This window comes from Eucyclogobius newberryi, unplaced genomic scaffold (genome assembly GCF_026437365.1).
Source record: "Eucyclogobius newberryi isolate DKJ021-1_F unplaced genomic scaffold, fEucNew1.0.hap1 SCAF_11, whole genome shotgun sequence".
Taxonomy (NCBI): Eukaryota; Metazoa; Chordata; class Actinopteri; order Gobiiformes; family Gobiidae; genus Eucyclogobius; species Eucyclogobius newberryi.
The window spans coordinates 32,280,191-32,295,065 of NW_027315735.1; the positions used below are offsets into that span (position 1 = coordinate 32,280,191).

At 42.7% G+C, this 14,875-nt stretch overlaps 1 protein-coding gene across 17 annotated transcripts in view; it reads left to right on the top strand.

Annotated features, from left to right (window-relative positions):
* The window catches only part of LOC140354724 (NACHT, LRR and PYD domains-containing protein 3-like), a 334,575-nt gene that overhangs the window by 224,031 nt on the left and 95,669 nt on the right, over positions 1-14,875 (top strand). For all 17 annotated transcript variants that reach the window (XM_072439924.1, XM_072439932.1, XM_072439926.1 and 14 more), the window contains one exon: positions 2,362-2,529. In XM_072439924.1, coding sequence (XP_072296025.1) covers positions 2,362-2,529 — 168 coding nt within the window. The remainder of the gene's footprint in view (positions 1-2,361; positions 2,530-14,875) is intronic.

The following is a 14,875-nucleotide window of genomic DNA, read 5'->3' on the forward strand; positions in this document are numbered from 1 at the left end:
TAATTATGACACATACTATGTCTAAGTTAATGTCTTAGCATTAACATACCAAAATAACATATATATTTAATTACTGTACAATACAAAATTACCAAATAATAATATAACTTAAAACAATGTGGTGACATATTTTAGGTGCACAACATAAAAACGCTTTTTTTCTGTCAAGCTGATTCCGCCAAAACGCTAAACAGGAAGTAGCTTTTCAAAATAAAAGTACACTTTCTAAAACCGGAAGTCAATTTTTTTTTAAGCTAGAGTCACGCAATTTTGTCACATCGTGCCCGGTCATACACTTAATCCTTATAAATATTTTCAGTAGTCTACGACAAATCAATAATTTTTTATGATTTTTTAAACAATCAAATTTGGAGAGGGCGCTAGCGAGTCATTTTGCGTAATTCATCTTTCTAGACACCAAAAAAAAAAAAAATTTCACCGATCCTGAATTTTGGGTAAAAAAAAAGGGGGTCAAAATTGGGGTGGTTTGGGTGAAAATAATAAGAAGAAGAAGAATGGAAACTTTTTTTTGCCCATTTTTTTTCAGCTATAAAACCTCAAGCTAGAGTCATGTAATCTCTTCAAATTGTGCTTGGTCAGAAATTAACCCCTTATGATTTTTTTCAGTTGTCTACGACAAATAGACGGTCTTTTATGAATTTTTAAAAATCAAATTTGGAGAGGGCGCTAAAAATCCATTTTATTAGCTAGCCACTACATTTGCATATCATTTGTGTTCAACTCTACGTCAAAACTTTCCCGAAAAAATATATTGAAGAAATGTAGAATTTTTTTATATTTCCAGAAATCGCGATTTTGTTTAAAATTCTCGATGACCATACCATAAAACGTATCAGCTTCAGAATTCAAACACTACTTTGCTGATGGGTTTTGTGTCTTGTGGCCAAGTTTGAAGTGCTTTCGATGAAAACTGTAAGAGAAAATACCAAATGTACGACGAGGTGCACTTTTGTAAGCGCCGCGTTTATCCAATATGGCCGACTTCCGGTATGACTTAGGGAGGGGTCATAATATTATTTTTTGTATTTTCTATGTCTTCCTATGAACTATTTTTTGGAGTGAGCGCCATATTTTTACTGCCACTTTTTTTGGCGTCGGACTCCCATTGGCCCCATGTTATTTGATTTTTGAGGTGGCGCTACTGAGCCGTCTTTCAATATTTTTTCACAAAACCTTCACCCAAAATTAGAGCTCACAGAGTTCTAATTTTCGATACCACTCAAGAGCATATCCGTCTGTGTTTAGTACTCGATTTTGGCGTTTTTCCAGCCCCGGTACCAATTATAATAAGTCCCTCTCCGTGACGATACTCGACCTTCGGCTCGGGCCTAATAATGGAAACTTTTTTTTGCACATTTTTTTCAGCTATAAAACCTCAAGCTAGAGTCACGTAATCTTGTCAAATTGTGCTTGGTCACAAACCCCTTATGTCTTTTATAAATTTTTAAAAATCAAATTTGGAGAGGGCGCTAGAGAGCCATTTCATTGAATAGCCACTACATTTGCATATCATTGCGTTCAGCTTTGAAATCTCCCAAAACGCTACATCAAAATTTCCCCCCCAAAATTTTTTTAAGAAACGTAGATTTTTTTTTAAATTTTCCAGAAATTGCGATTTTGTTTCAAATTCACGATGATCATACCATAAAACTTATCAGCTTCAGAATTCAAACACTACTTTGCTCATGGGTTTTGTGTCTTGTGGCCAAGTTTGAAGTGATTTCGATCAAAACGAGAAACTGTCAAACGTACGACGAGGTGCACATTTGTCAGCGCCTCGTTTATCCAATATGGCCGACATCCTGTATGACTTAGGGCGGGGTCATAGTATTATTTTTTTACATGTCCTCCCATGAACTATTTTTGTGAGTGAGCGTCTTTCAATATTTTTTCACGAAACCTTCACTCAAAATTAGAACTGATACCACACACGAGCATATCCGTCTTTGTTTAGTACTCGATTTTTGCGTTTTTCCAACCCCCGGATCCAATATTAATAAGTCCCTCGCCAGGACGATTCTCGTTCTTCGGCTCGGGCCTAATAATAATAAGAAGAAGAAACATGGCAAGAACAAAGACTTGTGCGCATTCCATTCCATATAATAGCCAATAATCCTGACTTATAGTGATAACTATAAGTGGGCGTCTCCATGGTAACGCAGTAACTCTCACACATGGAAAAACATTCAGCTGGAACTGTTTGATCAGAGTCTTTAATAAAGGGAATATTGTGTTAATATTTGTGTCCATTTGGTGGTGTCATAATGTACATTTTGTATTTCTTAATCAAAGAAATGAACATTAGTCAGAGTCAGTGACTGTGTCATGTTCTCTCCTCAGTCTGTCCTGGTGTGGACTGTCTGAAGACTGTTGTGATGCTCTGGCCTCAGTCCTCAGCTCCTCCAGTCTGACACATCTGGACCTCAGTAACAACGACCTCAAGGACTCAGGAGTGAATCGTCTGTGTTCTGGACTGAAGAGCGCCCCCTGCAGACTGGAGGTCCTCAGGTGAGACTCAGAACAGCCCCAGATCAGAACCCATATAGACAGCGCTGCCTCTCACCTGAGCTGGACGATTCTACTAACACATTTAATATTTGCATTTTAAAAGTCTCTTGACCACATTTATAATTCCCAGAGACAGAAATATTACAGACAAACAACTATAACATTTAAGTTTGCATTAATTCATTTTTTCCATGATATATTATATTGATAAAAATTACAGGACATATCAGTTAACAAAAAGTAAGAATTCCCCATGTCCCACATTAATGTTTTTTAGGTATGGCCAGATACTGCTTTTGTTCTCCATTTGCTCAAAGGAGGCCAGAAAAATGATTTGAATGATTTCCGTCCAATCCCAAAACTATCCTGCCTAGTAAAACTCTTGAAGAAGCTAATAAGTACCAGGTGCATGCTTTTGTTGGGTTTTCTTACTCGTTTCCTCTTCACACATTTATACCGAGACGTAATGTATATTCTCTGGGATTCGCCATCACAGAGGACAACATGTATAGGATTTTAGGTAATTAATGTTCATATTTATATTTAAAAGGGGCTCCATCTGAAGCTAATTCAGAAAAACATGAATGCCTGCTCAGTCTCATTCTCTGAAAGAACACGATTCGTTGAGTGCACAATTCATTGACAATTGACAATTATAATTCTATAAAGATCAATACAAAGGCTCTATAAACCAGAATGATTTTGTGTGGTTTAATAAACAAAGATATAAAAGCAATTAATTACACATTTGGTTACACAGTCTGTGCCTGGGCTCAACTTAGTTAAAAGAAATGCTGGTATTAAGAATTAGGTTTTGATTCATTCTAGAAGAGTAATTCAAGGGAACCTGACTTTAATGCCACTCTAACAATATCAGCCACTCTCAGGTCTCATGTGTCCAAGGAAGGCTCAGATGACGAGCAAGGCCTCCTCAGAGCTCTTTGGGTCCTCAGAGCTCTTTAGGTCTTCAGAGGTCTTTGGGTCATTAGAGCTGTCTGTGGCACTGATTTTTGTGCAGGTTTAGCGTTCGAAGGGTTTGATGAGTCCATGGTTCGTTGACTCGTGCATTCTTTGATGAAGATGTTCGCTTCAGCCATTGCTGGTGAGGGGAGGGGCCCCTGGGGTCCACGACCCGGTGTGTCCTGGCAGAAGTTCAGATCAAGAGCCGTAGGGAAGAGAGAGAAGCGCAAGCTCGATCTGGTCTTTTGTCTGACCTCGGAGGTGCGGCCTAGAGTTTGAGTGACTTTTATTTAACTCTTGGTTAAACTTATTCTCAGTTTGGACCAAGCCCCCAAGCCAAGATGCCCGCTGTCAAGTCAATGGGAGCTGCTCAGTGTCGCATGTCGCCAGTTAGCCTTTAGCTCTCCAGCAACGGGCAGCCCAAGTTTCCGTACCACGTGATTGCGCTGACCAATCAGAGAGTTACAAGAGCAGCGCAGAGCCCAGTGTGAGATAAAGCCAAATATTAAACTACTGGTTTTAAGAAAACTGAAGGATTTTGAACTGGAAAAAGTTGACCAGAACACGAGGTGAGGAGAGAGAACGAAGCACGGGGCGAGCAGAGAGCAGCTGTCACTGCGTCATTATAAAATCAAGCCATTTTTCACTCATGGATCTATATGAGCTTCACCTTAAGTCCATCTCATGGTCTAAAGCTGCTGCTTCTTCACTTTTACATCAGAACATTTGCTCATTAATGCAATTTGTTTTTTACACGTCAGTTTGATTATATTATATACATAGTTCAAAACTGTACATTTTGTATATGTATTGACCAAAATCTATTTATTGTCATGACTCAATATTTTAGTGTTATTATTCAGTGTTTTGTGATTTATCGCAAATAAAATATAAAACCATAAAAAATGTCTAGTTTGTAAAAAATTTCTCTGACAATGGAAATAATTCTGATTCGGAACGTATGATCTAAAATTGATTTCTTAAATTACGGATTTTTTAATTTACCAATCATTCTACAACATGTCAAATGTATTCACATGTTTATCTATCGCAACACATGCTCAAGTCATGATGAAGTCAGTATTTATGCTAAAGTCATGATTAAGTCAGTATTTATGCTAAACTCATGATGAAGTCAGTATTTATGCTGCTTGTATGTGTAATACAAATAACACATGGATGGACACGAAACGTAACATCATAAGTTTATACCTGGCAAAACGCTCCAATTCCTCGCTTTCTTCCCATAGAATTTCTCACGTTCTTTCAGTTTTTCAGGTAAAACAATTTAAAGACATCGCTTCTGAGTAGTAGATCCACGGCCCTCAGATCCGTGGTGATCATTAGTTCCATGATTTGTTCAGTTATTAAACTCATAGATCCATATTTTTACGCCTGTATTTCAATTGTGGTATTTGGGCTATTTCAAGGCATCTCGGCCCGTTCACTTCACTTACACGCCCTCTGATTGGTCTAGACGGTCACGAGCTGAGCACGCTAACAACTTAAAATGCATTTTAAAGACAACTGAACAGTCTTAAAATTAAAAAAGGCAATAACCCAAAAATAGGTAAGAATTGTCGCTATATCCGACATGTCTGAAAGCTCTAGGTGCTTTTTCAGCCGAACACAAGCAGTTTTTCGTTACATTGCGCTCTAGGGAAAAAAAACTTTCTGGGCCGCGGGATTTCTTTGGCTGCAGTACCAATGGAGTGGCCACTGGGGGAGTTTGCGACATGCTGCGGCTAGCCACACCCTATCCAGTGAATATAATAGATCCATGGTTTGGACAAATTTAGCTTAAACCAGTAAAATGACATGTAACCATAATAAAATACTGTAACATTGTCAATGAACACACATCATTAAATAAAACATGATTTTTGTGACAAGTTTAGATCACACAGTCAACATTAAGTCATTAAGATGTGAAATATAATCGTTAAGGACTTAACTTTCCATCCTGTCCTTTATCAGAGGCGTTGATCCAAAAGGGGGAAGGGCTCTGGTCAAGATAACGTTCCTTTTAGTCATCCTACATTTTGTTTGTTTACTGCAGTGGTCCCCAAACTACGTACCCGGCGGACCGCGCGGGCACGTTCAATAGACACTGGCGTGTCACTATTGTGTAAATGAGACTTTCTTGGCCAGACCTGACTCACGAGTCAAAAGACACATGTGCATCATTATCTGGACCATATTTCTGTGTAAATATCTCATGTCACAGTAACACTCACTCGACGACTACGAGCTCAGGAGCAGATGATCCTGATGTGAAGACACAGGTAAATCAGCTCACACAGAGTCATCAAGGACAGAGGGGACAGAGGGGCCACTAGAGACAGCTGTGATTTGTTCTAAAGCAGGACTAAAGCAGGACCGCGGGGGTGCACCACAGACCGCGGATGCGCCGCGTGCGCCGCGTGCGCCACGAGACCCCCGGTTTAAAAGACGCATCACTACTGCGTTTATTTATGTGTAAATATCTCATGTTACAACGTGGGCACCTGCGGTTTATGACAGGTGCGGTTTATGAATAATATCATCCAGAAATGGTCTTGAAGTGGCACATTTTGGAGCAGTTGATGAGCATAAAGTCACAGCAAGAAGCAAACGCAGCATCGACCTGGACAAAGTGTCCAACCACTGGAGAAGTGAGAAGGACAGAAGTGCAAAAATGTAACATTAAAGTCAAAATGTTTGCATATTCTGGTGACATTTATTAAGATTTTTTATTTATGGATATTAATCATTCCATGCTGTTACTACTAGATCATTTATGGGTAGAAGAAATGCTAAAACGGTCCAACACTCTTAAACTTTAGAGTAAACTTAAACGACTTTTATGCTTCACTGAACGAAACAAAACCTCCGGAGGACGTACATAAGATGCTGGTCTTGTTTGGCTCGACCTGCATATGTGAGACATTCAGTGTCATGAACATGAACAAAGCCCGTCACAGATCCAGCTTCACTGACCAACACCAAAGGATTGATCCTGAGAATTGCCACAACAAAACTTACACCAGACCTTGATGCAAAACAGGGAGATCAACAACACTGTTCCCACTGAAATTGAAGGTCGATTTTCCTGCCGTGTTTATTCAACTGAAATGTAATTAAATGAATCATTATTTAATGCATTTGGAAAACAATTTTTACATTGAGCCTTGCATTTGTTGCTTTGTTACAAGTTACAGGTCAAATCTTGCCTGTAATTTATAGTAATTCATTAGTTCACACAAACACACCATATTTTCCTGGCCCGGCCCCTCGGGAACCCAATGTGGCCCTCGAGTCAAAAAGTTTGGGGACCACTGGTTTACTGTCTTTGAAAGGTCTTTTGGGACATATGTGTCCCCTACACTTTCTTAATCAAATATTCAATTTTAAATAGCTACCAGTCTGGATTTAGACCAGGGCATAGCACTAGCACAGCTGCTACCAAAGTTTGATGCTGTTTTTGTTGATTTATCAAAGGCCTTTGATTCAGTAGATCACTGTATTCTCTTGGATCGTCTGGAATCTAATAGCTGATTACCTCACAAATAGAGCTCAAGCTGTTTTTGCTGACCATGGGGCGAGCCAGGCCCTGGCTCGCAAAAAGGCCATGGTCTGTCTTTGTCTTTGGAGGGTTACTGTATGTAACTGCACTAAAACCACATCATATTGGCCCAAATGATGATATGATGATTCCGGCGCCGCTGAAGCTGGCTGCCTGTTACGACGCTCCCACTCTTTCCGAACTTTTTCTAACTTCTCTGCCCTTTTCATTTAATTTTTTGTAAATACTTTACATACATCCACTTGCCGGATGTGTACAAACCGACACGCGCTGGACACGCGTTGATTTGGACTTATTCGGCTGGATTATTGTGTGGGACCCGCGCCCCCCCTCCCCTGGCGTGTCTACTCTATGGAGCAGCTCCTCGCGCTGCGCGTCACCGGAGCCGCGTCTCTTTTTCCCGGGAGAAAGCACACCATCCCGGGAGAGATTTTGAGAAAGACACGGCGGGGCAGGCGCGCTGGTGCCAAACTAAGGGAGAAGAAGAACCGCTTCAGACCCGCGGTACCGAGGGTCGTCATGGGAAACGTGCGGTCCCTTCAAAATAAGACAGCAGAGCTGGCGACTCTCACACGCTATGAAAGGGATTACAGAGACTGTAGCATCATCTTGCTCACAGAGACCTGGCTAACCCCAGAAATCCCGGATAATACTGTTGCTTTGGACCATTTTTACCTCCTGCGCGCAGACAGAACAAGGGAGAGCGGAAAGAGAAGAGGAGGAGGCCTCGCAATGTTTGTGCAAGAGAAGTGGTGTCGAGGAGTTCTCACATGTTGTAACAGCAGTGTACGTAGCCCCGTCTGCTAACGCTGACAATGCCTGTGAAGCTTTGTTCTCCATCACAAGCAGACTGCAAAACAAACACCCGCAGGCTCTCTTCCTCATCTCCGGTGACTTTAACCACGCTTCTCCCTCTTCTGTCCTGCCAACATCCACCCAGTATGTTACCTGTCCCACCAGAGACAATAGAACATTGGATTTATTCCTTGCCAACACCAAGGAGGCTTATTCCTCTTCCCCCCTCCCTCCCCTGGGCAGCTCGGACCACAACCTTGTACATCTGAGGCCTGTGTATGAACCGAACGTGCACAGGCACCATGTAGTGCCCCGTGTGGTGAGGAGGTGGTCTGCTGAGAGCGAGGAGGCTCTGAGGGACTGCCTCGACACCACTATCTGGACCGAGCTTTACAACCATGGGGAGGACATCAACACCATCACAGAGTGCATCATGGACAACATACATTTTTGTTTTGAGAACACCGTTGCCTCCCGGACGGTGCGGTGTTTTCCAAACAACAAGCCGTGGATTAACCGTGAACTGAAGGCTCTGCTGAAGGAGAAGAAGAGAGCCTTCAGGTCAGGGAACAAGGAGGAGCTGAAAACTGTGCAGAAGGAGCTGAGGAGGAAGATCAGGCAGGGTGAAGCTGGCTACAAGAGGAGGATAGAGGAGCAGCTGCAGCAGAAGAACATTCAGGGAGTGTGGAGGAGCCTGAAAACCATCTCAGGCTTCAACCCCCCCCCCCTGCCCACTGCCTAGACAGAGGGGGACCAACAGTGGGTGAATGATTTAAATTTGCACTTTTTGAGATTTGATCAACCACCCGCCCCTCCCCCTGCACAGCTGCATGCCCTCTCTTCCACAGCCGGACAATGGCCCACCCCCGTTCCCCTTCACACCTCTGCTCTGGCCCATCAGCCCACTTCACCTGGACTCACCCATCCCCCCAGCACACAGTCCCCCTGCCAACCACTGACTGTCTCAGCAGCACAGGTGAGGAGAGAGCTGAAGAGGATTAAAGTGAGGAAGGCAGCAGGACCTGACGGCATCAGCCCCAGGCTCCTTAAGTCCTGCGCAGATGAACCGTGTGGAGTTATGGAGCATGTCTTCAACATGAGCCTGAAGCTGAGGGTGGTACCACAGGTCTGGGAGACCTCCTGTCTGGTACCTGTGCCCAAGACACCGCGCGCCAAAGACCTCAACAGCTTCAGGCCGGTGGCTCTCACGTCCCACCTGATGAAGACACTGGAGCGGCTGGTCCTGGACCACCTCCCCTCCACCGTGAGCTCAGCCATGGACCCGTTGCAGTTTGCATATCGGCCTGGCATCGGAGTGGAGGACGCCGTCATCTCCCTGCTGCACCGCTCTCTCCCTCACTTGGAGAAACCTGGCAGCTCTGTGAGGATCCTGTTCTTTGATCTCTCCAGCGCCTTCAACACCATCCAGCCGCTGCTCCTGAGGGACGAACTGGAGACGGCTGGTGTGGAGTATGACCTGGCAGAGTGGATCCTGGACTACCTCACGGACCGACCCCAGTTTGTGAGAGCCCGGGACTGTGTGTCTGACACTCGGACCTGCAGTGTGGGGGCGCCCCAGGGCACTGTCCTCGCGCCTTTTCTCTTCACCCTTTACACTGCAGACCTCAGACACGACATGGACAGCTGTGTCCTGCAGAAGTTCTCTGACGACTGTGCCATCATCGGACTCATCACGAACGACGATGATGTGGAGTACAGAGGACTGGCGCAGGACTTTGTGGACTGGTGTCAGCGGAACCACCTCCTCATCAACGCGGGGAAGACCAAGGAGATGGTGGTGGACTTCCGCAGACGCCACTCTGCTGCCCCCTTACCAGTGAACATCCAGGGATGGGACATTAAGAGAGTGGACTCATACAAGTACATGGGTGTTCATCTGAACCACAAACTGGACTGGACTCACAACACAGACGCACTGTACAGGAAGAGCCAGAGTCGGCTCTACCTCCTGAGGAGACTCAGGTCTTTTGGAGTGACAGGGCCACTCCTGAAGACCTTCTACGACTCTGTGGTGGCATCAGCTCCTGTAGGTGTGGCCTGCTGGAGCAGCAGCATCACAGAGAGGGAGAGGAGGAAGCTGGACAAAGTCATCAAGAAGTCCAGCTCCGTCCTGGGCTGCGCTCTGGACTCGGTGCAGGAGGTGGGGGACAGAAGGGTCCTGGCTAAATTCACATCTATGCTGGACCATGAGTGTCGCCCCCTGCAGGACACTCTGTCCTCTCTGGAGAGCAGCTTCAGTGAGAGACTGATCCACCCTCGCTGTGTGAAGGAAAGGTTTTGCAGATCTTTCCTTCCTGCTGCTGTCAGACTCTACAACAAACACTGCTAGCCCTGAACATGTGCAATACTGATTTAACCATGTGCAAAACCATCATATTCATGTGCAATACTGAATCAACCATGTGCAATACCTGTAAATAAGAGTGTTCTATTTTGTTTTTTATACGGTTTACTTACCTGCTAATAGTATTACCTAGTCTTGTGCTAGTTATTTTAACTTTATTTTATTTTTATTTTATTATCATTATTTTATTATTATCTGATTTTTACCTTTATTCTGTATTTTTTATTATCTATTTTATTTTATTTCCCCCCCTCCATTCCCTATTAAGATAGGAGGGGAGTTTTGTTAATAAGAGTTTTTTTGTTTTGTTCATAAGAGTTCTATTAAGAGTGTTTTTGAAACTTCCTATAATCTGTCCTTTCCTTCTGTTCTACTGCGTTCTAACAACGAAATTTCCCCTTGTGTGAATATTAAAGGTTTATCTTATCTTATCTTAAATGAACCCCCTCCCTTTCTTTTTTGGCTAAGCCCCGGATTTATAGAATGTCTGGCTCCGCCTCTGCTGCTGATGGCTTTCAATCTGAATTGTCTTAAAGGTTGAATGGATGATTTTTTTGGCCCAAATCTGAGTCTTATTTCCTCGTGGCGTGGACTGCCGATTAGTCCTGCCACGCATCAATCATAAAAGGCACCTACCGCTCACCTGCAGCCGCGTGCGGCTCGTTCCCACGAGAGCAGCACGTTTCCGCGAGTCTAAGCACATTGATCTATCATAATATAGTTCCCTCAGTGTACGGGACAAAATGAAGACGGAGAAAGACTGTTCGAGCTGACTCAGAAGAAGATGGAAATCTACGGGGGACGAGAGATGCGATGCGTCGCGCTGATAAACAAATGCACGTGTGTTATGCAACGGCATTATTCACCTGAGGCAGCTGTGATTGGACCTCCAACCTGCGGGCCAGTGGATCTGACTGCTCTACCAGAGCGGGAGTCAAACCGCCGACCTTCGGATCAGAACACTCTACCACTGAGCTACTGCCGCCCTGTTCCAGATTTTAGCTGCATAAAACTGAAACGCAGATTCCCCATGTTTTGTCCTTACTCTGGGCACCAGTAGGAGGCCAGTCCATTTTAGGGGTGTGTTCAAAATATCGAAACAGCAATATATCGTCACGGACTCTGTATCGATACTCAGTCACAGTATCGATATTTTTTTTAATTAAAAAAATAATAATATAGTAGAAAAGCTTCAGTTGTAGTCATCTGGACTCCGTTAGACTCTAACTGAGTCCAGATGACTACAACTGAAGCTTTTTCTACAATGGAACACGCCTGGACAAATGAGGGATTACACCGACAATAATATATATATTTTTTTTAGATATTTGTGGCCGTCGGCTTCAAACGAGGTGGAATAGTAATTTTAATATGCTGTTTGTGCTGCACTCCTCTCGGCCGAGGTGAGAAGGAGCTGTGGACCTGATCAGAAGCTGATCTGTGCAGAAGATGTTCAGACCATGAAACATGCAATACTTTACTAGAATGTGTTCCATATATTTCTATTTGGATCAGTTGGTTGGATGTATGAAGTTATTAGAGCAGAATGGATTTCTAAATAAGTGCTTTGTTGCAGAACATGAAATTTCAATACATTTTCTTATTCAGAGTAAAAACATTACCCATTTGGTACATTTTTAACCTGTTACCATCCACCTGCGCGCCGGCGCGCATTTGCCATATCTCAAATATTCTCTTACATCATCACTTTTATTTCCGTGGTCAATGCCAGCAAGGTGGTTTAAAGCTTATTTTCTCAACAAAACAAATATCTCATTGATTTACATTGAATAATAATGCCCCAATAAGCAATTACCAATAGTTTGTGAGAAAGTCTCAACTTTTACAAACGCATGTCCTACCTGTTTGCTGTTTTTGACGGACGCAACGTCTCTCAGTCTGTCCATAAGAAACCATTGAAAAACAATATCCACTTGTATTTTTCCTGAAGTTATCCGATTTCGAGATATTGTCAAGTAAGCAAAGTTTTCTTCTTTGACGATATTCAGGATTAAGGCTCGTCTGGCGCATTTCTCCGTCCATAACAAATGACCTGTTTGACTTATAAGATAATGTTTGGCATTGATCTTTTCTTCAGACTGTTAGCTACAGAATGAGATCATCCACCAATTTTTCTGTCGACGGGTTTGTTTGCTAGAGTCTCCGGATGTTGACATCGAGATAGCGCTAGCATGCAGTCACGTAGCAGACTTTGATTTACATATTATTCTAGCCAATAAGAATAGCTTTAGAATACTGGGCGGGACTTAGGGGTCCTACACACAGAATCCCTGTATTCTCGTGCGTAAGGCTGTAAAGAGCCTAGATTTTTTGGCAGGAGGGACTAGATTTTACGCATCACGTTTTCTGATTTTATTAGCCTTCTGGACGCGCATTTTGTTAGATATATGTATTATTGTACAAATGCAAAAATAAAATAAAAATATTATTAATTTATTTTTATTTTTTTTCACCTCTACATGGGAAATTCATGGGTAAACTCATATTTACACATTTTCACATACATTATTTTTAGCAGTTATTATAGATATTAGTGGCCTACAAACCCTCAAAATGTATGTTTTATGATCATAGAGGAGCTAAAATTGTAATAAAACAGTTTGGCATATGTTGGCACATATTTGGATCACTTGTTCCGAATATACTTTTTGATACAAAAAGGTCAACAGCACCAAAATGCCTGTTCCTAGAGCTCTGAAACTTTACACAGTTGTTGTCAATAAGATAAACAGCATGTAAAAACACGAAGATAGTGACATTATACCATCCCAAAACAGCTAGTTTCAAGAGACTACGTGATGTTAATTATTCAGAAAGTGGTCACATTAAATTCAAGCCCGTATTTGTTATGCTGAAGCCAGGAACAAAGAACACGGCCCGGTGCTAGCCTGGAATGTAGCAAGCTAAAGCGGCTAACGCGGGCTACAGTAAAAAAAACTGTAAAAAACACGAAGATACAGACATTATACCATCCAAAAACAGCTAGTTTCAAGAGACTACGTGATGTTAACCCTCGGCTTTAGGACCACGCAGCATGAAAACTAAGTGACGTAGACGGCTGACGCTACGTCTGAGTACGTGTTTTGTGTAAATCCACCGAATAAAACCGAAGTTATGATCATTTCAATTCCATTAAAAATGTGCGGAAAAATATGCGCTCTTTTCTGCGCGCGTTGCATTTATTATAATAACTTTGTCGTCTTTTGTGATAAACAGGAACTGAAAAAAACGTTAGCTTGTGCTAACCCGGATGTTCAGGACGCACACGACTATGTAAACATTCAGTCACATGACAATTAGTCAAAGAGAAAGAACGAACGAGAGGAATCTCTGCTGTTTTTGAATAGTTTTGAAGAGTTTTAGTATTTCAAGTTTTTTATTGTCAGTAGAATAGTTGTTGTGAAGCAAAATGAGGGGCACACTTCATGTTGATCAAGTTTAGACCTGGTTTAGACCTGCTTTAGTCCTGGTTTAGTCCTGGTTTAGACCTGGTTTAGTTCTGGTTTAGACCTGGTTTTGACCTGGTTTTGACCTGATTCAGACCTGGTTTAGTCCTGGTTTAGTCCTGGTTTAGACCTGGTTTAGACCTGGTTTAGACCTGGTTTAGTCCTGGTTTAGACCTGGGTTGGACCTGGTTTAGAGTTCCTTCTGAACATCACTCACATGGAAGTGCAAGGCCTGTTGTGTGGCTCTCTGTGTCATTTTGGACATTTTGGACAGAAACTGTTGTAGCACAAATAGAAAAACGCCTGTGGATTTACCTACTTTTTATTGTAAATAGTGGTTTAATGCTTGTATATATCACAAGAATACTTTTATATGTTCATATTTGCACCTTGTGGTTCAGTTTGAACCTTTTTAAATGCTTGGTTGAGCATGTTTGAGGGTTTTACAATGAAAAAAACATAATTTTTCTAGACGGACTTTGTGTTTTCAGTGTGTGTTAAGGTCCAGTATGTTGAAATAGTATGTCAAAGTGAAAAACTAACTAACTGATCATATAGGTGAGGTTGTGCTGAAAAAAAAAGATACCCAACATTTGTCTGGTAAACATTTCTTAATGTAGTATATCCGGGCAAAATTGAAGGTTCCCAAAAACGGCCAAAAAAGCTCCGGACCCCGAAGGGTTAATTATTCAGAAAGTGGTCACATTAAATTCAAGCCCGTATTTATAATGTAGAGTGCACTGAAGCAGCATGTTAGCTTAGCATTTCTCCGTGTCTGCTCCGGTGCCCGAGGCAAAAGTAAGATTCTAAAGTGATGACGAGACCGCCTTAAAACACAGAGTTAAAGCAATACTTTAGAGTAAAAGTACCTCAGTTCCGTTGCAATGTAGTCCAGGGAATGTAAGCTCTGAAGACAGTCTGGAGTAGTGAATAATGTCTCTTGAGAGGAAAACACGGGGAGCACAGCTGTAGCCATGTGGTTCAGAGCATGCAGCTGTAGCCATGTGGTTCAGAGCATGCAGCTGTAGCCATGTGGTTCAGAGCATGCAGCTGTAGCCATGTGGTTCAGAGCACGCAGCTGTAGCCATGTGGTTAAGAGCACGCAGCTGTAGCCATGTGGTTCAGAGCATGCAGCTGTAGCCATGTGGTTCAGAGCATGCAGCTGTAGCCATGTGGTTCAGAGCATGCAGCTGT